Source organism: Oryctolagus cuniculus, chromosome 10 (genome assembly GCF_051225735.1).
Source record: "Oryctolagus cuniculus isolate XC-2025 breed Fujian yellow rabbit chromosome 10, ASM5122573v1, whole genome shotgun sequence".
NCBI lineage: Eukaryota > Metazoa > Chordata > Mammalia > Lagomorpha > Leporidae > Oryctolagus > Oryctolagus cuniculus.
Genome location: NC_142876.1, coordinates 96,320,898 through 96,343,669, shown reverse-complemented (window position 1 = coordinate 96,343,669; position 22,772 = coordinate 96,320,898). Strand labels below are relative to the sequence as shown.

Here is a 22,772-nt window from a genome sequence, read left to right as displayed (position 1 = left end):
ACTGGACATCCTGGCTTTCCAACTTGGTGTAGGCTCCAAGGAGACACAAATGCTTGATGCTGATTTGTGCTGACTTCTTTGACTACACCAAACATCAAATAACCGAACGATCTTTGGTTGAGGATGACATGGATAGTGCTTCTGACCAAATTGTTCCTAGCATTGTTCCAATTGTTCCACACACACACACACACACACACACACACATATATCCTTTTTTGAAGGAGAAATATTGTAAATCTCCTGAAAAACATACTTGAAAATCTAAAATTTGCCACTGAAGTGGGACAACAATGAATGAATTTTCACATAAGTTGTTTGTGGCTAAGGTTGTTTTTATGGTTCCTATGCATGGCCTCCTAGATAGTAGACAGGACTAAGAACAGCTATTTGGCAGCATGCACACAAAAAGCTAGCCCTAAGGGTTTTCTTCCTTTCTTCCAAGTCCATCTTGTTCTTAGCCCATACTCTCTGAACTTGCACCCAGAACCTGAAAATACAGATGTGTTCATGGTTGGAAGTGCATTTTTCTCAGCTGCTTTTACTGGTGGGGAGTTCTTCATTTTCCTGCAAGAAAACTTTTACAAGGGATAAGAATCTGCATTCTGTATTTGGTGCGTGGCTGTGTGTGCATGTGTGTGTTTCTGTCATTTCTTTTCAAGTTCATGTTTCAAAGCTGCGACTCTATAAAATCACGGTGAGTTCTGCAGTGCAAAAGCCACTCTCTGCTTACTGTCTAGAAGCATCCCCTGATGTGCGTCGTTTTGTTTCAGGAATTCTGACAAGGGCGTGGAGGTCGCCTTCCTCGGCACGCGCACAGGCCTCTCAAGAACCAACCTGTTTGTTGGGGCTGAGCAGCTCACCAATCAGTAAGTAGCAGAGCTTTTCTGCAGGGGCCCCCTGAGCTCCTGAAAAGCGAAATTCGCAGGGATGCTTGCTTGGTTTCTCAGTTCCCAGCGAGTAGCAACAAAGCTCGGATCTCCCCAGGCCTCTGGAGATTTTTCTCTGTTCTGCCATGGGGGCCCCTGCGTGAGTACTCACCTGCCCCTTGCCCTCTGTCCACCTTGCTGGAGCCCTCTCTTGCCCCAGGGTGAGTCATCTCATAGCTTGGGAGGTGGTGTGACCACTGGGGCCGGGGGGAGGAGGCAGCCAGCGGGAGGAAGCACTGGTCCCCTGACAAATGTCATCAGTGTCGTCTCAGTGCACTGAGGAATTCCTGTCCCTATGGGTAGAGGTCAGTGTTTAAAGACTGGCAGATGTGTGTTCATAACCCCCCGTGCCTGTGCGTGTGAGCTGAGGGACGGCAGCCCCCCTGGAGGAGGCCTCTCTGGTGGACAGAGAGTTACGGAGTCCAGTATTTAGGTGCCTTTAAGACGCCGCTCAGCCCCAGTGTCTTCAGTGAGCCGCAGGTGGGTAGCTGATTAAACTGGCATTTCAGCAGAGCCGATGGATGAGCTGTGAAGTCTTTCCTAAGCCCATGGATGTGTTCTCAGTTTCTTTCCTCTGGGGCAAAGGGCATTATTCAGCCAAGGCCAAATGGGGCTGGAGATGCAGAAAGTTCGAATGTGATTTGCAAGTTGTCTGTGGGTTTTGAGGCCATTGTGGGATCTCACATGGGCTGACCCTCTGGGTGCCTGGAGGCCAATGACTGAACCATGGTCTGGTCATGAATTTGAGAGGGGTCAACCCATCAGGGGTCCAAGGAGGAGATGTTCTGCCCCCACTGAGCCCTAGCTGGTCAGTGCTGCTTGCAGCTGTTAGATGAGGCCAACACCGACCAACAACTTACAGAGCCAAGTGCAGGAAATGGAAGATGGGCCAAGCTGTAGATACTCAAGGAGAATAATGTTCAAGTCCCATTCCATGACTTCTGATTTTTCAGTACCTCTCACTTATCAGGCATAGCATTAGCTATGCTTGTGACTTGAGACTTTTTTGATGTCTTTACAGATACTTTACACAAAATAGTTATTTCTCCAAAGGACAATTTGCTAGGAAGGACCGGAAGTACTAAGATACACAAGGCCTTCTCCTTCTGGGATCCAGAGGGGTACATGGAGACACGGGTAGATTTTCTATGCTCAGAGAGGAAGGCTGCTGCCAGAAGTGAGATGAAAGTGAGCAGAGGGGCCAGCGCTGTGGCATAGTGGGTAAAGCCGCTGCCTGCAGTGCCAGCATCCCGTATAGGTGCTGGTTCAAGTCCCAGCTGCTCCACTTCTGATCCAGCTCTCTGCAATGGCCTGGAAAATCAGTAGAAGATGGCCAAAGTTCTTGGGCCCCTGCACCCATGTGGAATACCCAGAAGAAGCTCCTGGCTTCAAATCGTCACAGCTCCAGCCATTGCAGCCAATTGGGGAGTGAACCAGCGGGTGGAAGACCTCTCTCTCTGCCTCTCCTTCTCTCTCTGTGTAACTCTGACTTTCAAATAAATCTTTTTAAAAAAAGAAAGTGAGCAGAGAAGAGAAACAGTAACAGCAGTGCTGTCTGAGGTGTGCTTTACTGTGATGCAGTCGAAAGAAGACAGGACAAAACTCAGGAATGCTGGCGTGGGTCCCTGGCTCCTCTCACCGCCTCCTTCATTCTGCTCCTCTGAAAACTGAGGTTATGATCTCCTTCAGTTACTACCAGCGTCAGCAAAACAGTGGCCGGGGTGGGCATTTGGTGTAGTAGTTAGGACCCTGCTTTGGATGCCCTAAGCCCTTATCAGAGTACCTGGTCCAAGTCCTGGCAGTGCCCTTCATTCCAGCTTCCAGAAAATGTGCTCCTTGGGAAGGACCAGGCTGTCACTCAAGGAGCTGCTCCCAGCCACCTACATGGGAGACCTGGATTATTGAGTTTTATTAAATTCTTCAGCCTGGTCCAGCCCCAGATGTTGCTGGCATTTGGAGAGTAAACCAATGGATGAGAACTCTCTCTCTCTCTCTCTCTCTCTTGCTGACTCTGTCACCCTGCCTTTCTAGTAGAAGAAAATATGTAGAATTTTTTTAAGATTTATTTATTTGAAGGTCAGAGTTACACAGAGAAAGAAGGAAAGGCAGAGAGAGAGAGAGAGAGAGAGGTCTTCCATCCGTTGGTTCACTCCCCAATTGGCTGTAACAGCCTGAGCTGCGCTGATCTGAAGCCAGGAGCCAGGAGCTTCCTCCAGGTCTCTCACTCGGGTGCAGGGGCCCAAGGACATGGGCCAACCTCTACTGCTTTCCCAGGTCACAGCATAGAGCTAGATTGAAAGTGGAGCAGCTGGGACTCAAACTGGTGCCCATATGGGATGCTGGCACTGTAAGTGGCAGCTTTACCCGCTATGTCACAGCGCCAGCCCCAGAGAATATTTTTTTTAATAAAAGAATCCTCTGTGTTTGTTTGAGCCCCATGTAGTCCTCATGGACCTTGCACATATGATGCTGTTGTTGTTTCCAGTCTGTCGATGAGCAGACGGGGGCCCAGAGACTCAGTTACTTACCCAGGGTCAACCCACCCTGCCCAGAGCCTGGATCTGCCATACACAACACCACAGTGCCTCCTGTATGCAGAGGGTTCTTTCTTGATGAACATTCTGGGGATTCTGTAGAATCGTCTCTCCTCCCTGCTTCCTCCTGAGTTGCTGCTTGGTACTTGGTGGGGGCCTCCAAGCATTCTCTACTGACCTGTCCTGTCACATTAACTTGAGAGCCAGTGGAGATCAAGTGCTGTGGCTCCTGCTTACTGCCCTGGCTGATGCCCCAAAGCCTGACCGTCGCCAACCGCCCAAGTGTTAAACTTCTGACACCTCTATGCAAGAGTTTGTCCTGTTTTCCATGACTCTTGAAAAAATGCCCCCTGTGGGACTGGCATTCTGGCTTAGCACTGGCATTCCATGTGGGTACCTGTTCTAGTCCTGGCTGCTCTGCTTTTTGGTCCAGCTCCCTGCTAGTTCACCTGGGAAAGCAGCAGAATATGGCCCAAGTGCTTGGGCCCCTGCAACCACCTGGGAGACAGGAAAGAAGCTCCTGGCTCCTGGCTTTGGCCTGGCCTGGTCCCCAGCCACTGTGGCCCTTTGGGGAGTAAACCAGTGGATGGAAGACCTCTCTCTCTCTCTCTCTCTCTCTCTCTCTCTCTATATATATATATATATATATACATACATACACACACTATTTTTTCCTATATACGTACCTATGATTAAGTTTAATTTATAAATGAGGCACAAGTATAACAATTTATACTATAATAGAAGTTCTATGAATATGGCCTTTACCTCCAATACCTATTGTATCTATTGTACTTGGCTTTCCTCTTGTGAGCTGACACAATGCCGGCGTGATGAGAGGAAGTGAGGAGAATGACGTAAGCTTGTGATGTGGCATTGGGCTGCTCCATACGAGTTACCTGAACACAGGCACTGCTGTGCCACGATTGTAGATCTGATAACAAAGTGACTGGTGCCGGACTGCTGGGCTGGTGGCACACACAGTGTGCGCACGCTGGACGAACGGATGATTCACGCCTCGAGTGAGATACAGCAAAACAGCAGGAGATGTCATCAAGCCACTAGCAGCAAATGCACTTTAAAAAAAATATTTATTTTATGTATTTGAAAGACAGAGTTACAGAGAGAGATAGAGACAGAGAAAGAGGTCTTCTATCCACTGGTTCACTCCCCAGATGGCCATAATGGCCGGAGCTGCGTTGATCCCAAAGCCAGGAGCCAGGAGCTTCTTCCAGGCCTCCCACGTGGGTGCACGGGCCCAAGGACTTGGGCCATCTTCTACTGCTTTCCCAGGCTATAGCAGAGAGCTGGATTGGAAGAGGAGCAGCAGGACTAAAACCAGTGCCCAAATGGGATGCCAGAGCTTCAGGCCAGGGCTTTAACCCACTGCGCCACAATGCCGGCCCCCAGAAATGCACTTTGAAACTGATGCCGTATCTGTCTGTGGGATTTCCCATTTAATGTTTTGGGCCACAGGTAACTGAAACCACAGAATGTGAAGCTACCAAAAAGGAAAAGCGCCCTGTGTTTGAGGTTCCCCTGAGGGAGACACAGATGTGAACCCAGCTCCTGTCCGCAGAGATCCTGGGAGGCGTAGGCAGGGGGCGTGGCCATGGTACAGACAAAGCCCAGAAAGGAGAAGGCTGTGTGAGAGTGACCAAGGCTGATGGCCAGAGCATGCACGTGTCCCTGTGGAGCAGGAGGCAGATGATACTTGAGATGTGTTTATAATGTATTTTGTATTCTAAAATGTCCAAAAGAATAGATTTGTAACATGCATATCACAAAGAGCGATAGGTTGGGAAAGTAAAGGCTCTGTTGGCTAGCTAGATTGACTCTTTCTACAGGGTGTATGCAGATCAAAACATCACCCTGTACCTTTAAATCATATGCAATTATTGGTTTTCCATTTAAAATAGTACTAGTAACAAAATGAGTATGATTTTGCGAGGAAGATAAGGCGAGTAGACTTCCACTTAGCAGATGAGTTATCAGCAAAAGGCAAGAGGGTGGGGGATGGGAAGGAAGCACCCAGGGGCTAGGAGCAGTCCTGCTTGTCTGGAGAGCAGGGAGGTGAGGGGAGACAGGTGCAAAGGTGCCGACCCGGGCCCACTTTGAACTCCTTTATACTTTTCCAAGAAAAGCGATGCACCTCCTCTCTATTTTGGTCTAATCGGTTCACTAGATACGCTGGAAGAAAAATCATTTCGTCTACCCGTAATCTGGCTGCCAGAGCCCAGTAGGCCGTCTCTGAGTGATCTGGGGTGCGGTGTTGACTGGGCCCCCTCTGTGCTGAGAAAGGCGAATGGGGCTGTAAAGGCCGGCGCTGGAAGCAGCTGTTGCGTGGCCCGGGGTTTGACCTGGTGAGTGCGGCAATGTGCTACCTGTGCTTTTCCATCTCCAGGGACTTCCTGAAAGCTGGGGACAAGGAGAACATTTTTAACGCAGACCATTTCCCTCTGTGGTACAGAAGAGCTGCGGAGCAGATTCCAGGGAGCTTTGTCTACTCGATCCCATTCAGCACAGGTGGGTGCCCAGGGCGGAGGCAGGTCCCGGCCGTTGAGTGCAGTGGCAGCGGGTCGGGGGAGCTACTTGAACACGGAGAGGAGCCAGTGTGGAGCGCTGGACCAGCCCTGAGCCAGAGACCTGTGCCCTCAGTGGATTGACCCCAAATACGCTGAACGTTTCCCTGAACCCCATCATGCCAGGAGCAGTTCAGAAAGCAGGATTGGCCTTTTGCACCCTGTGGAATGGGAATACAAACTTGCCCGTCCATTTCTTTTTTAAGCTTGTTGAGGCCCACTTAGAGAAACTTCAACCATCCTTTGCCAGAAATGCCAGTGAGCTGCTTCAGATCTGAGGCCCACAATACCATGAACTGATTGAAATTGATACGCAGGAGTGAAGACTGACTATATGGCCTGTCCTCTCCTGACAGAGGGGCTGCAGTGACCGATGAGAGGGGTGGAGGAAATGGTTGTTCTAGTCCTAAAATTCTGTGATATTACGAAAAAGTTAAGGCCACCTCCCTCCTAAAGGAACTGAGTGCTGTCTCAGATCAAGCAGTTTTCAAGGCACAATAAACAGGAAATGCTTTTCACGTGGCCATTGGTGATGTCATGTGTAAGGGTCAATATTGGTCAGCATAGAAACTTCATAGATGAAAGGTCTGGTTCTAGAAACTTGAATTGCTCTGGAAAGTTCCATCAATGATTCTATTTTATATTAGAGCCTTTTGTAAGTATCTCTTTCAAATATTCCTAAATGAACCCTAAGGGAAGCTGTCCAGCATTCATTATCAATTCACCCCCCGAAAGCCTTGGTCCTCTCTCATCTCAACATGTTGACAAGTTGTCTAATAGCGAATGAGCTCACTGGGAAGACAGTCCCTCAATAACGGAGATAGTCAAGGAGAGGCAGAGTGTTACTGTCAGATTCTCTCACTGGGTGGAGTTTCAGACTAGGTCGTCTCTTGGGTTCCTTTAAGGCTATGATTGGCTTGATTGGTCTCTGTGCACACGTGCCCATGCACATGTGTGCTTTCTCAAATACGCGTCTCCATGTGTCTGAAGCTCTTTCTTTATGCTTACTCACCTCACACTTAAAAAAATGGTTTATTTTATTTACTTGAGAGGCAGACTGTCAGAGAGAGAATGCAGACACACACACACACACACACACACACAGATCTTCCACCTGCTTATTCACTCTCCAAATGGCTGCAACAGCTGGTGCTGGGCCATGTGGAAGCCAGGAGCCTGGAACTCCATTCCCACATGGGCGGCAAGGGCCCAAGCACTTGAGCCATCGTATGCTGCTTTCCCAGGTGCATTAGCTGGAAGCTGGATTGGAAGTCGAGCAGTCGGCACTCCAACCAGCTGTCTATTATGGGATGCTGGTACCTCAGGTGGCAGCTTAACCCACTGCACAATGCTGGTGCCCTATATTATACTTTATTGCTAAAAATATCAGTTTAGAGACTGTAGGCATTTTCTTTGTTGTTGTAAACCTCTGAATAATGATGCCATCTTCTTCTCATCAAGCAGTCTCACAAGACTTCCTGTTTCACAGTCCGCTACAGAAAAACATCTTAGTTTGCTGTGCTTCTGACTGTTGGATTCACCCAGTTACCATTCTGTGCCAGAGCTTGGGTCCAACACTGTACAGCCAGAAAGCATGATGGGAGATGAGAGCATCCCCAGAACTGCTGTGTGTATGTGTGTGTGTGTGTGTGTGTGTCCCCTTTGCTGTGATGACCACTTGCAGGAATTTGCTTTGTTATTCACTGTCTTTCCTAAAACAGTTATGTCTGGTGAAAAGCAGAATTCCACTTCATCAAAGCAGTTGTTGAATTGGTTTTGTGTTACCTGGGGTTTTCACTGAACTTTCGATACTGTCCTGTAATGAAAAGAAATTTGCCTTGTTGGTGGTAAAGTTACGAACGACTTAATGTGTTTGGAGATTTCATGACCCCTCTAGATCCGGGGAACAGCTTAAAAATCACCAAGTACAAGTCAGCGTGGTTGAGAGTGCTCTCCTTTTCTCTGCTGTGTATTGAATACCTGTACATGCTGGAAAAGAAGCAGGTTTTTATTGCTGCCTAGACTTGGGCCAGGAGAAAATTCTTAATTGCTTCAGTCAGAGGTGTGTGTAGATCCAAGTTTGCCTTCCCCTGCCTCTCAGTTCATCTGGATTCTATTCAAGTTGCACTCACTGAGTGTGTTTTCTAAGGCAGGCACTGCACTAATAATGATTAACTGTGGGTGTTCAGAATTTGTGCTCAGCGTCTTTTATTTCACAGGTATTAGCACAGTTCTTAGTTGTTGAAAATCTCTTAATACTAATGCCATATTGTTACCATATTAATAAAAGTTTGGAATAAAGATTGCATTACAGCTGTATCCCTTTTTAGAATGGTTTTGCTCAGAAAAACTAGGCTGGAAGTTAGAATTGTCTAACTCAGTAAAGATTTGATCAATGAATCAGAGCTGGAGTTCCAACTTACTGTAAAACAATTTAAAAATGCTATTTCATGCAGTTCTGCATCGTTGTATCTAGAGAGATTATCCAGATGTGACAGGGACACAGTAAACACTGCAGTTAATAGGCACAGATTACCAAAAATGTGGTCCCTCCATGGTGGTCACTGATGTCAATGTGAAGAGGCTGGACATTCGCCAGTACAGTGGTGTAACTCGGGGCACTGAGTCCAGCACAGGTGGTCTCACAGAGCAGACAGAGTGTACAGCAGAGTCTGAGTTTTGGAATCCAACCCCCAGATGAATCCCATAATTGGTGACTGTGTTCCAGTGTGATTGCTCTTAATATGCATACTATAGCTATCTCCATTTTTTATGGTGGATTTTCTTCTCACAGGAACAGTCAACAAAAGCAATGTGGTGACAGCGAGTACCTCCATCCAGCTCCTGGATGAACGGAAGTCTCCTGTGGTGGCAGGTAAATCACTGATGCCAGTCAATGATATATAGACAGACCGTGGTGTCCATTCATCTGGCCAGAGAACTACTTCTTCGTAGCAAGCATATTCTTTCAAAAGTAGCATCAAAAAATTGAAAGTTAGTACTTCCTCAGTTTGCTGTCTTATCTTCCATGCCAAGGTGTTGACAGCTGGTGATGTCCGATTTGAGTGCAGAAATCTTTCCCGTGGTTTGTATTTGTAAACCTAGAGCCAGTAAGAAATTATTGGGTTGTGCAGAGGAGAATTCCTTGACACTTGACAACATGCTCATTTGAAATAAACTCTAGATGTCCAGTTTCTTTGTCATTGATGGGTGCCAGTGGGCATATAAGGAAAATGTGGCTCGGCATTAGACAAACACAAGCTGAAATATGCAGTTCTCTGGGGAGTCAGAGGGGTTCATCACCCTAATCCCCCTAGGGAATCAGGAGTAGATCCATCTGCAGGTAGATCTGGGGACCAGGAGTAAGCCAAAATGATTTCTATCAAGTTTTGAATCGCAAAAGAAGATTGTTCCTGGCTTTTCCACTTTCTCTTGCCTCTCAGGAGTCAGGAAGTGACTGGCAGGCAATATTTGACCGACAGGACTGGAAACTGCCACAAAACCTCTTTTGAGGACAGCAGCTGACAAAAACAGGGTGCAAGAGTACGGCTGGCAGTACTCTGCTTCTGATAGGTCACTGGTTGATGGGTGTGTGATGTGCTCCAAGCACCAGCTTAGGATTGGCTGGGCTTGCCAAAGGGAGTCACATCATTTGGGGGGCAGCGTGCCTCAATGAGTTATACTGCAATGTAACACCAGTTGTAGTGCTTAAATCCCAACTTCTGTGTCTTCGCTCACTGAGTATGTGTGGGAAGGAAGGCAAACAGAGCAGCTCTGTTTGAAGTGGTTGTCCATTGGCTGGGAAGCACAACTCTTTCCCCCTCTTTGTTTCTGACATAGCCTACGCATCATCATTGTATTAGTGGGGGCTGAAAGATCTGCAGAGACTTTTCCTGGTTGTCCCTGGATTATTGGACATGGCAAGAAGACGGTCCTATGTATCCAACCTGTAGCTTGTCTTGAACTGGGTGGACCTATTATTCATTGGCCAGGAGATATGGGCTCTGAGGATTCATGAAAGTTGTCTTTAAGGATCATTTAACTCAGCAGGATTTATTTTTGTGTAAAGGAGGGAGGACTTGTTCCCTTCCAGCCAGCAGAATGCTGGATGCATGCTGTCTCCCAGGAGTTGGGACCATGTCCAACAGCTGTCACAGGCATGATCGGGCCATGTCAGTCTGTCTGTATTTATGTATATATGAAATTCCTTTTTAAAATCCTTTCCTTGGATCTCTTATTCCGAATGCTCTGGGTGGACATAAATGCCAGGGGTATAATAGGACTAGGGGTATAACAGGACTAGGGGTATAACGAGGCAGTGTTCTTCCAGTCTGGAGAAGAACATGCGTTTTCCAAGTGGCTTGCTGGTCTGTCATTGAGTTGCGTAGCTGGCCAGAGACTACAGGCCAGACACAGGTTGCCACACTCGGAGTGGGTACGACAGGCTTATTTGTACATATCAATGGGTAGCTATTTTCAAAACATACTTACAGATAAGCCCAAGAAGCAAAAGCAAGACCATCTGAAGAACTGTATTTAGTTTTTACCTTTAAGATTGGTGATTATTAACCATTTTCAAATGGAGTTTGGTAGACATGAGCAAAGGCTGCTGTTGATGCAGCCCAGTGAGGGAAGTGAGTGACCTTAAGAGGATCCCTCTACCCTTCTGTATCCAAAAAAATGGTAGCCTTTTTTGGTACATCTCCCAATTTTATTGACTCATGTCACTGTATGATTAGGTTCCAGAATGCTCCTCTGGGTGTTTTCCTCAAATTAAGTGAAAGAGGTTGTTTACCACTCTAATATCCAGAAAGCAGTTTTCCCTGGGGAAGAAGCCTTGTTTCGCCAGATGCAGATGACTGTGTAAGTGGCTTGTCCCCCATCAGGGTGCCTCCCACATAGATGGAACACAGCCCGCTGGTAGCCAAAGCCTTGTGTTCACTTGAAACTTACCTGGAGAAAAAGGTGTACAATTTGGCCAACAGTTGTCAAGGCCTCCTTTCAAAGCCCTGTCCCAGTCCCAGCTCTGGTCTACTATCGTCATGTCCATTGGTTTTATGCATCTGCCTGGTGTAGAAAGATCTTATTGTTTTGTTTCATTCTCTTCTTTTTTTTTTTCTTGCTTTTTTAAACAACAACATCTAAATACTCATCTGTCAATGCCACCTTTGAAGAAAGGCCGTTAGCTGGGCAGGCTTCCATTTGCGCGTCAGCCTGGCTGCACAAACAGGCCCCATCCATCTTCTCGGCCTGTGCCATGGCTTGTGGTCCTCCTCCCGCGGGCCTGCCAGCTCTCCAGCTGCCACCACTGTGCTGCATTTTTATAGCTGAGTGGTACAACTTTCCCTTTGGCCGTGGCGTCTCTCCAGAGCCCTGGAACCTTGTGTATGTGTCAGGCCTCTTATCCATCTTTCTGTTGTTATTGGAAACACAAACCTGGGGCTGGAAGGTCCACATAGATTTGTCACTTGCCGAGTGTTGGTCTTGGGTCTCTAAAGGTCCATCTGAAACAGGACTCAGATTATCATTTCCTTCATCTGACTGTGTTACCGTGGAGGTAATATGAGAAAACAGACAAGAAAATACTGTGCTATGACTTGGGGGTAACCCATTCTTATCTTCAGGTTAGCAGCATATTCATTCACTCAGGATTTCCTGAAATCCTGCCTTTGCCAGGCACTCTAGCTGTAACTGAAACATAATCAGGCTCCGTAAAGCAGCAGCTATTTTTAAATGAGTGTCTACACAGAACAAGTGAATTGGAAACCTGAACAATGATCTACAAGGCTTGGTCCTGCTCACTGTCTGCTCCTCACAGCATAACCTAGTGGAACAGAGTGCATCGACCCTCAATGAGAACCTCATCATTGGATTGAAACCTTCCTTGCTCCAACTAACTTATTGTTGACTGGAGCTCCATGACCTACTTAGAACATTGTGTAGTTCTAGATTCTACTCTCAGTGGAGAGACCCCTACGCCTGCTTCTACCTTGCTAGGATAAAAACGATTTGGAGAAGAGAAGAAATGGAAAAGGCAGAGGTGTGACCCTCCCTGGGACTTCTTCCTCTCATCCTGTTGTTTTCCGGACCTCTATGTTCACTTTCTGGAGTCTCCCTCTGACCTTCATAAATTTCCTCATCTCAATGTTTGTGAAAAAACCCAGATTTCCAAATTTTTAAAATAATAAATTCTGAATTATCTACATTTTAAAATGTATATATGAACATACCAAATTTTAAATCACTCTTTAAAATGTTCCATTTTATGTCTGAAATAATTGTAAACTCTCCAAGGACAAGGGCTGTCCCCATGACCTTTTTATCCCTAGTTCCAGGTACAAAGACTTATACTCAGTAGATATGTGAGAAATAGTGTGTGAATAAGTAATTCAGGGAAGGTGGACTGCATTGTCACCTGCCCTCTGAAGATTCATGTAAGATTATAAAATGTAGTGACAAGACAGACCACGGAAACACAAAACTAAAATACTCAACAGCCAAAGCCCAAGTCCACACCACAGTAATATAATACAGACCAGTAGGAGTATTTATTTTAAAATTCATCAATGGAAGTATTTTAAAAGATAGGAATGCTCAGCCTAATAGAGACTGTGTGAGACAGGTAGTTATCTATGCATCCTTGGATGTCTTTTCTGAGATCCAAGCATCTCATGTGATGCTTACAATAGCTTAATAAGCTCATCTGCAGGAAAAAAAGATTATAGGTATTACAGGCCCTAGTTTTTTATAGCTCCTTTTCAAACAGCTTTATTGAAGTATCATCTGCATTCAAAAAGATTCACCCATTTTAACTGTAAAAGTCAATGACTTGGCTAATTTTAGGGGGCTCTGATCCACCAGCCTGTTCCTTTGTAAGAAACGCTAAGTTCTTTGGGAGAAATTTGAGAATGTGGATAGTGTGGTCTCATCTGTGTAATTCAAGGAAGTATAATGACCAGGATGATCTTATTTTAACCAGCTAATTAATAAAATGATCAACATATAACACTGACCATTAGCTACTATCAGGTATGTGTTATCTAAGCTGAGTGTAGTGTTTGAAATGAACGCCGTATGAGAGCTGGGTGACTGATGTTAACAAAATACGTAGGTGAATGTTTGGCTTAGTGACATGGCTTTGATGGGAATCTCACATACTTCTGGCAAACACAAGTGAACTCGTAGCTCAGGAATTATGTATCAAGTCTGCATGGATAAACCTCTAGCTTGTTAAATCTGAACAAAGAAAATATTTTACCCTTGCAAAAATGATTACTTCTGATTAAATCGAGTTTCCAACCAGGGACGATTTTGCCCCCTAGGGGACATTTGGCAACACCTAGAAACATTTCTGATGGTCACCATTGGTTAGGAGGGAGGCTACTGGCATCTAGTGGGTGGAGGTCAAGAATGGTGCTAAATATCCTGCAAAGCACAGGACTGCCCCACGGGAAGGATTCCCTGGGTCGACACAGCAGTTGTGATGAGATTGAGAATCGCTGGGCTACACTGAAGGGCACCTTGTGGTGTTTTCCAATTCGCTTTTCCCCCTTATTGGCTAATTTTTAAAATGATCTTCATTCTTAAGCAAATAATCCAATAAATATGGGCTTCTCACTGACTGTGTACCTAGTGCTGGGGTTACAGCTCTGAACAAGTCCACACAGGGACACTCTGGGGACTACTGCTGAGGCAATGCCCTGTTGGCATTCGATGTCTGCAGGCTGTGCAAGGAAAAGTTGTCCCAACCAAATGCCACAGCAACCTCTGAGAACACTGAGCATGGCCTAGTTGCTGCCACTGGAGAGTTTCCATTTGTGTGGGAGGTACAGACAACAGATAGGTATGAAATAAAAGGGAGGAAAAGAGGGAGGGAGAAGTGTGGTGGTGTTATCTAGGAAACAGAGCAGGATAACGAGATGAAGCATGATTGGCAGCAGGAAAAGGGAGAGAGTCACATTTGTGTTTATGCATAGGCACGGATTGGTATGTGGTGGGCCGGTGCCTCCTCGAATGATGGAATGGTTTGAGAAGGCCTCCTTGATGGGTAGACAGGACTGTAGACCTGAATGTTGCAACATAACCACTGCATAGAGATCTGAGGGAAAGGTGTTCCAGGCAGAGGGAGACGTGAATCTGGAATGAGATCCCTCAGTCCTATGTCCAGGTTCCAGGTGGGCACTCAGACCTGACCAGGTTTCTCGAGTTTGGGGGTCTTCACCCGCATCTGAAGTGGGAGCTGATGGGCAGTTGGGTAGATGACCCTGGGGGAGGTGAAGGACCCCGTCTAATCTGTGTCCTAAGTATCAGCTATGAAGTGGGGGTTTGTATGTGTTTGACATTTCTTTATTAAACTGACAGGCGGGTGTGATGCACAGATAAAAGGAGGTTGAAAGCAAGAGGACTGAGAATAGCAAACTTTACAGAAATGGATCAGTGATACAGATGTAGACTTCGAGTGTCTTTTAACTCTGCTGCCGAAACTGAGAGTGGTTACCAGCTACCGGCACAGCTGCTCTGCATACCACTGTAGCCAGGAATAAGGGCATGTTGAGGATTATTGCTCCAGAAATAGCCCAGAGTTTTGAGAAACTGTATCCTCTATGCTCCCTGTCCAGGGCACTCACTCCCAAGAGACATTGTCCCTTTACAAACCCCATCAAAAGCCCCAAGACATCCTCCACTCAAAAACCAGCAACAGAATTCTGAGGTAACAGATCCTTATAGTTTGTGAGTCCACAGGTTAAGCCACCTCTTCTTGAGGTCATGTTGGGATTTGGATGTTAAAGTCAGCATGAGCTAAATGTTAAGACAAGAGCCCAGGTCCATTCCCTGCCCTTCTGTTACTCCTTGGGTTGAATTTTTCATATTGATAAATCAAGGGTGTTTGGTGCTTACATTGGATTTCTAGCAACCTAGATTTTAAAATATGCAAATATGTTTCACCAATGCAGAAAAGAAGAGGAAGTAACCACTATTAGAGTATTTTTTTTTTTAGTATATATACTGCCATAAGCAAGCACTAGATTATTTCTTGCAATGAGATTCATTCAATCTATGGGTAGTGGGGCTCTTTGGTTCCTACTGAGAGAAAATGACACTACACACACACACACACACACACACACACGGTGCTTTATGGTTGAGTGCTCAGTAACCCTTAGCTGCTCAATTATTATTGCAGTGCTTTCGTTGTCAGAAATCACACCAACCCCTGTGCTTTTTCATGCGTTATTCCTTATGGAAACTTGCAAGTGGGGATGTCTTTAGGGTGTCTTGACATGTTTCACAATAAAACTTTGGAGCTCACACTCTCATGTATCTCAGAGCAGAGGTTGACACAGTACAGATCTCAATGACTGAATCTAGGGTGACACCTTTTTTTGTTTAGTTTTTGTTTTTACAGTTTTATTGACATATGTTTTATGTTCTATAAAACTCACCCATTTAAAATACACAGTTCATTGGCTTTTAGTATATTTGACAGTGTTGTATAACCATCAACACAGCCTGATTTTATTTTCCTTTATATTTGAAGATTTATTTATTTGAAAGAGAGAGGGAGAGACAGAGATCTTCCACCTGCTGGTTCATTCCTCGAATGGCTCCAACAGTCATGTCAGGACCAGGCTGAAGCCAGGAGCCAGGAAGTCTACCTTGGTCTTCTACATGGGTAGTAGAGGTCCAAGTACTTGGGCCATCCTCCACTGCCTTCCCAGCATATTAGCAGGGAGCTGGATCAGAAGTGGAGCAGTCAAGACTCGAACCAGCACTCTGATATGGAATGCTGATGATGTGAACAGCAGCTTGATGGGCTACAAGGCTGACCCACAATCTAATTTTAGAGCTATTTCAGTATCTTCAAAATGTCTCATCATACACTGCCCCCTGCCACTGTTCTTCATACCCCACTCCTGACCCAACTCCAGGGATTCAGTCATGTACTATTGCTATGGACTTACCCATTTTTTTTCTTGGTACTTCCCGTGAAGAGGGACCATCTAAGGTGTTACCTGTGGTCTAGCTCATGTCACTTAACCTACTTTTTTCAGGGTTCATTCACACTGCAGCATTTATGATGTTTCACTTCTTATTGCCAAATAGTATGACATCATGTAGAGATAATTTTCTTTATTCATCAACTGGCAGATATTACGGTCATGCCTACTTTGTAGCCGTTATGAATTATGTTGATATAAACATTCATGTATAAGTTTTAGTGTGGACACATATTTTATTTTCCAAAGTGGTGTACCATTTTGCAGTCTCATGAGTAATTTATGTATGAGTGTTCTAACTTTTCTACATCCTTGCCAACACTTGTTATTACCCATCTTTTTTGTTGCAGCCATTTGATGGTGATGAAGGGATTTGCATTCCCTTAAAGACTTAGGCTGAGCATTTTTTTATGTGTCTGCCAGCCATTTGTGTATCTTCTTTGGAGAAATGTCTATTTAGAGCCCTTTTCCTGTTTAAAGTGGGTTGTCTTTTTATTGTTAGGTTATAAGAGTTCTTTATATATTCTGGAAACAAGTACCTTGACAGATATCTGCTGCTTATTTTGTAAATGAAATATATAAGGGACAGCCATGCCCAAATTGTCCATGGATGGTTACCTGTTAACGGGGAGGAGATATGTAGCTGAATAGAGAGTGTCTGGCCTGCAAAGCCAAAAATATTTACCACCTGGCACTTTATAGCAAAAGCTTGCCAAACCCTGCTTTAGATGAAAATATGTGACACAGTCTATTTGAAACAAAAACAAAAAATGCTGATTTGTTCACTCACCTATTTCATCCTGTTATTATAAAAATGAAGTGGATAGTTAAATCAGAGTTGGCATAAGTAGATGTTGAAGACAGAGCTTCATGTCTCAGACGTTGTCCATCAGTTGTACCTAATGTTTTGGTACATGTGGTTACAAAGATATCCCGATCAAAGATCCTGAGCTTTCTAAAAATATATGTTCTCATCATCAGTCAAGACAGTGATTTACTTAATCTGTGTTTGGATTTATAAAGCTCTGAACAGTGTAATCAGCCTAATGCTTGGTAGAGCATTGAAAATGCCCTCACATGCTTCAGTGGAAAACAGTTTATGGGATTCCCGCCTGCCCCCTACAGGGCTCACGACAGATTTTGGGATTTATTTAACTGCCTTTATCCAAGCAAATCTCCTAGTGACCTTGTTGGGATTTTGATCTCAGTTAAGACAGGAATATATATGACTCATGCTATGTGACGGACCCACAGAGGATAAATGAGCTGACATGAATCAGGGAATGAGGGACAGATGGGAGCCAAGCATGCAGGAGAAGCATAAACACTTGGACAGTCAGTCCAGGGGCTTCGTTGCCCATGGAAAATGCATTGCCAGTCTCTAGTTGGATGGGAATGATGGTGGTCCAGAGCTTTTTATTCCCACTGCCTCCCCCAGGTTTGTGCTCAGTAAGCGTTCCTGGGTTCTGTTCTGGATGAACAGGATCTCGTGAGGTCAGGGCCATCTGAATGTCATTTCCACTTCAAGGGAAAATTATGCAGCTATATGTGACTCATCTCAGGCAGACAGGAGTAGCCAGTCATCTTTAAAAATGTAATCTCAGGAATAAAGTGCAGTACATGGTCAGCTTTACATCTTATTTTCTTTTTCACAAGTCTTCTTCCAGCAACTTCCAATTTGAGTTAATGTAGTCAGATTTTTAAGAGAGAATTATTTAGTTATTGCATTATTTTATTTGTTTTGTATCGTTCACTTTTCTATGATGTATCCTCTTCTCTGATCCTCTTTCCATTTCTCTCTGGAGCCCCCTGCAATCAGGTTTCCTCCCCAGTAACACATTTCTCTCATCAAGTCACCAGGAGCAGAACTTGAAGTGTTCATTGTTTCCTGTGCACCAGTAGTCTGTGGCCATGTCAGTCCCTCTCACGGTTCCACACCTGCCTCACTGCCCATCCATCCTGAGTCTTCTTGGCTGATGTACTCATTCCTCTGGCTTAAAAATGGTAGAGGACCGGCCGGCGCCGCCATAGCTCACTAGGCTAATCCTCCGCCTGCGGCGCCGTCACACGGGGTTCTAGTCCCGGTCGGGGCGCCGGATTCTGTCCTGGCTGCTGCACTTCCAGTCCAGCTCTCTGCTGTGGCCCAGGAAGGCAGTGGAGGATGGCCCAAGTGCTTGGGCCCTGCACCCGCATGGGAGACCAGGAGAAGCACCTGGCTCCTGGCTTTGGATCAGCATGATGCGCTGGCTGCAGCGCGCCAGCCGCGGCGGCCATTGGAGGGTGAACCAACGGCAAAGGAAGACCTTTCTCTCTGTCTCTCTCTCTCACTGTCCACTCTGCCTGTCAAAAAAATTAAAATAAAAAAAAAATGGTAGAGGACCCCAGAGGTCTCCAGTGGTTTCCTACCCCCTCTGCAGGCTTTGAATGCCGTCCGTTAGCTACGAACTCCCAGGCTAGCCCCTCTCCCTTGACTCAGTCCTGACTACTGAGCACTCTACTTTCTCAGATAGGCCGGTCGAATCCTAAGCTGTAGTTCTGATTCCATTCAGAGGCTTCCTGTGTAGCCAGGCTTACCTAGGCAAATGCAACTCAGTAATTCCTATCATTATTTGTTCTGCAAACCTTGGAGTCGTTGTTCTTTAAATTTTATTAAGGATAATAGTGAGAATACTCAAAAGTAGACAGAAAAATATATTGAAATTCCATGTATCCTTCTCCATAATCTTTTTTTTTTTTTTTTTTTTTTTTGGACAGGCAAAGTTAGACAGAGAGAGAGAAAGGTCTTCCCTCTGTTGGTTCACCCCCACAAATGGGCGCTACGGCCGGTGTGCTGCGCCGATTCGAAGCCAGGAGCCAGGTGCTTCCTCCTGGTCTCCCATGCGGGTGCAGGGCACAAGCACTTGGGCCATCCTCCACTGCCTTCCTGAGCCACAGCAGAGAGCTGGACTGGAAGAGGAGCAACCGGGACAGAATCCGCACCCCAACTGGGACTAGAACCCAGGGTACCTGTGCCACAGGCGGAGGATTAGCCAAGTGAGCCGCGGCGCTGGCTCTCCACAGTCTTAATAGGCATCAACCTGTGACCATTGTATCCTCCAAACTCCCATTCTGCTACCATCTCCTCCTTCATAGTTGAAATCAATTTTTAGCCATGACATCATTCCATCCAAAAGTACTTTCGTGTGTATCTTTAAGGCATAAAGGCTTCTTTATATTTTATAGTACTACCATTACAGTTTCTAATTTCCTATAACTCATTCTTTACATTCCCATTTATCTCAAATATGCCATTTTCATTGTCTAATGATTTGAGTCAGAATCTTGAAGTCATTCTTGGCTCTTCCCTTTTGCTGTTCTCAGTACTTCCACTGCTACCCACGGGGCCAGTCCACCTTCATCTCTCCCCTGGATTGCTGCAGTGGCCTTCTAACTGGTCCCCTTACTTTCTTCCAACCTTGCCCCTTCAGTCTCTTTATTGGAACTGAGCAATCATATTAAAAAGTAAGTCACACTGTGTTACTCCTCCATTCAAAGCTCTCTGTTGACTTTCCAATTTATTCAAAGTTAAAAGCCAATATTCTCCCAATGGTCCATGCATTAGTAATCTGTTGTTACATAACAAATTGTGCCAAAATGTATTGGCTTAGAGTCGTAAGCATTTACTGTCTTATAGCTTCTGTGAGTCAAACATCTGGGTGTTGAGCTATGTCTTCTGGATTAGGATTTTTCATAAAGGCTATAGTCGAGGTGTTGGCTCAGGATCTCCCACGAGGTTGCAATGGAAGTGTTGTTGAGGGCTGCAGACACATCTGCATTCAGTCATGGGATCGTTCTTTGAGGTTGGTTGGACTGAAGGTCTCAGTTCATTGCTGGCGGTTGGTTGGAGACCTTTCTTTCGCCCTTTACAGGGAGATTTCTCTGTGGAGCAGCTCAGTGTGCTTGCTGCCTTCCAGCAGAATCAACAAGAGTGAGCCATATAGAAGCCAGAATTTTTGTAACTTAATCTTGGAAGTGACATCCTATCACTTGTGCCACGTTTGGTTTGTCAGCAGTAAGTCACTAAATCCAGCCTGCTGTCACAGAGAGGGAATTAAACAAGGGCATGAGTACCAAGGGTTGGGAATCTCTGATGGTCAGTTTCAAGGCTGCCTGTCACAACCTGTGAGATCATGAATTGTTTGACCCTAGTTACCCTCTAACCACAGATCCTTCTCTTTCCCCTATTTGACTACTCAAGAGCTCCAGCCACGCTGTGTCCTTGTGGTTTTTCAATGCACCAAGCTTGCTACTCCCTTTGCACCTGCTATGCATTTTTCCCTGGGAGGGTTCTTCCTCCTGGTATCCTCGCTGCTGGCTACATTATTTCCTTCAGGTGTGGCTCAGAGAGGGCTAAGCCAATCTGCCTCTACAAGACAGAAACTCTCCCTCCCCCTCCCCTGCATTCTATGCCCCTCACATATGCTTTGTCCCTCTGTTAGATGCTCTGTTCCATGGGACATGAGATTTATATTTCTTGTTTATTCCTTTACCCTAGACGCTTGGAAAATTAATTAGAAGTCTCTTAGATTGTGGACTTTGCATTGTTTAATTACGGTATCAGCAAAATCGCAGACTGACTTCTGATTCCAGTGTTTTCTTTGTCACTTCAGTGCCATGACTCTCACTTTCTTAAGTTCTTCTCACATCTTCCCCCTCCCTTTCCTTTCCCTTCACTTTTTGTGTGTGATTCCTTGATCAGCTGAAGTATGCCTTGAGTTGTTTTTCCAAAAGGAATGCACGGGCATCAAATTGTATGAGACCTTGCATATATGAGGGTTGCAACTTCATTTTGGTTGTTATTTGCGTGGTCTCTACATTGTGCAGTTTCTATTCTGAAAATTTGAAAATGTCACCAGGACTCACTTTTTTTTCATTTATCTGTTTTTTCTAATTATATTGACTGAGACACTTATGTGTCAGGTACAAACCTAGACTACATTTCAGTATTTTTTTTTTCAGTTAATCTAATTTGCAATAAGCCAATTTTGAGCCGTATATCTTGAGTATTTCTTAGCTCTGGAAAGGTCACTTCACTTTTTTTTTTTTAATCTTTCCTTCCGTCTTGTGTGCTGTAATCTATTTATTGGTAAAACCAGTGATGCATATATTAGTTCTTTACTATCACTCTTTTATCTTCCATTGTTTGTGTTTTTTGCTTTCCCATTTGTATTCTGAAAGTGAGTATTCCCCAGCAGGTTGTCTGTACTGTTTATTAAATATGTTCCAGTGTTTCTATTATACTCTGATGATAACTGTATTCTGTTTTATACATTTATTATTTTTATTTATGTATTTTTCCTATGACTATTCATTATGATTTTAAATTTTTTTAATATTTTTAGTTTTTTTAAGGGAAAGAGTTTACTGGGGGAAACCCAAGGAAGAAAAGAGGGAGAAGGAGAGCAGAAGAGAGACAGAGATAGAAACAGAGGTCAGGAAACAGAGAGGAAGAGAGAGAGCTCATTATGATTTTTTGATTGTAGTTACTCCTTCCATGCTTAGAAGGCATGTCCCCACCCATTGCTTGTCACTTGAAGTACCGCCCCTCTGGAGCTGTGTGCATCTCTGTCTCATAAACTCTGATCATGGGACATGATTCAGCCAGTGGAATGTACTCCAAATGCCAAATCCCACCAGAAACTAAAATTATATTTGTATATGTTCCAAAATTGATTTTTCATGTTTCTTCTTCTATGTGCTCACTCCCTTCCTTATTTTTATTTTTTAAAAATTACTTTTTTAAAAATTTACTTATTTATTTGAGAGGCAGAGTTGCAGAGAGAGAGAGGAAGAGAAAGACAGGTCTTTCATCCGCTGGTTCACTCCCCAAATGGCCACAACAGCTGGAGCTGGGCCTTTCTAAAGCCAGGAGCCAGGAGCTTCTTCTGGGTCTCCCACGTGGGTGCAGGGGCCCAAGGACTTGGGCCGTCTTCCACTGCTATCCCAGGCACATTAGTAGGGAGCTGGATTAAAAGTGGAGCAGCCGGGATTCAAGTCAGTGCCTATGTGGGATGCTAGCATTGGAGGAGCAGTTTTACCCACTGCACCACAGCGCTGGTCCTTGCATCTCTCTTTGACAGTGAATATTCCTTGTGGATTTTGATCTCATTGAGAAAATTCCTAATTTGTAAGGTCCTAATAATTTTTTTTTCTCTTTTGAGTGTTAATTTTGGTTTCATTGAAACATATTACTCACTAGCTAGCATTTTAATCTGGAATTTAATTGAACCATTTTCTACAATAATTGCAACAGCACATGATTGAATTTCTTCCACTCCCTTTCTAAGAATGATTTTTCCAACACAGCGGAGTCAGAGCTGCTGAAAGGACCCTCAGTTCCCACTTTGCCTCAGCTCCTCGTGCTGTTGTCCTGTTCTAGTGGGGCCAGAGCACTGGCAGTGACATGCTGGCTGGTGGTTGGAGCCCTTTTCTCTGCACTGCTTTGAGATGTCGGCAGTGCCAAGTGAGGCTCCTACCTCTGACTTCTTCCAATGTGCTTTTGAAGGTCGGGCCTTGGGAAGATGCCCATCCACATTCCTGCTTCATCATCTGATCTTTCTACTACATTTGTCTGCTCAAGTCACCTTGGAAGTGACTTGAGCAGATGACCCGCAGGCTCTGATGGTATCTCTTCATCTCTAATGTGGGAGTATGCTATCCATGTGTTTTGGCTAATAGAAAAAGGCATAG

The 22,772-nt window shown here is 45.0% G+C and overlaps 1 protein-coding gene across 3 annotated transcripts in view; it reads left to right on the top strand.

Moving 5' to 3' along the window:
• The window catches only part of CACNA2D3 (calcium voltage-gated channel auxiliary subunit alpha2delta 3), an 875,732-nt gene that overhangs the window by 706,238 nt on the left and 146,722 nt on the right, over positions 1-22,772 (top strand). For all 3 annotated transcript variants that reach the window (XM_051851529.3, XM_051851528.3, XM_089305523.1), the window contains 3 exons: positions 774-869; positions 5,868-5,989; positions 8,840-8,920. In XM_051851529.3, coding sequence (XP_051707489.1) covers positions 774-869; positions 5,868-5,989; positions 8,840-8,920 — 299 coding nt within the window. The remainder of the gene's footprint in view (positions 1-773; positions 870-5,867; positions 5,990-8,839; positions 8,921-22,772) is intronic.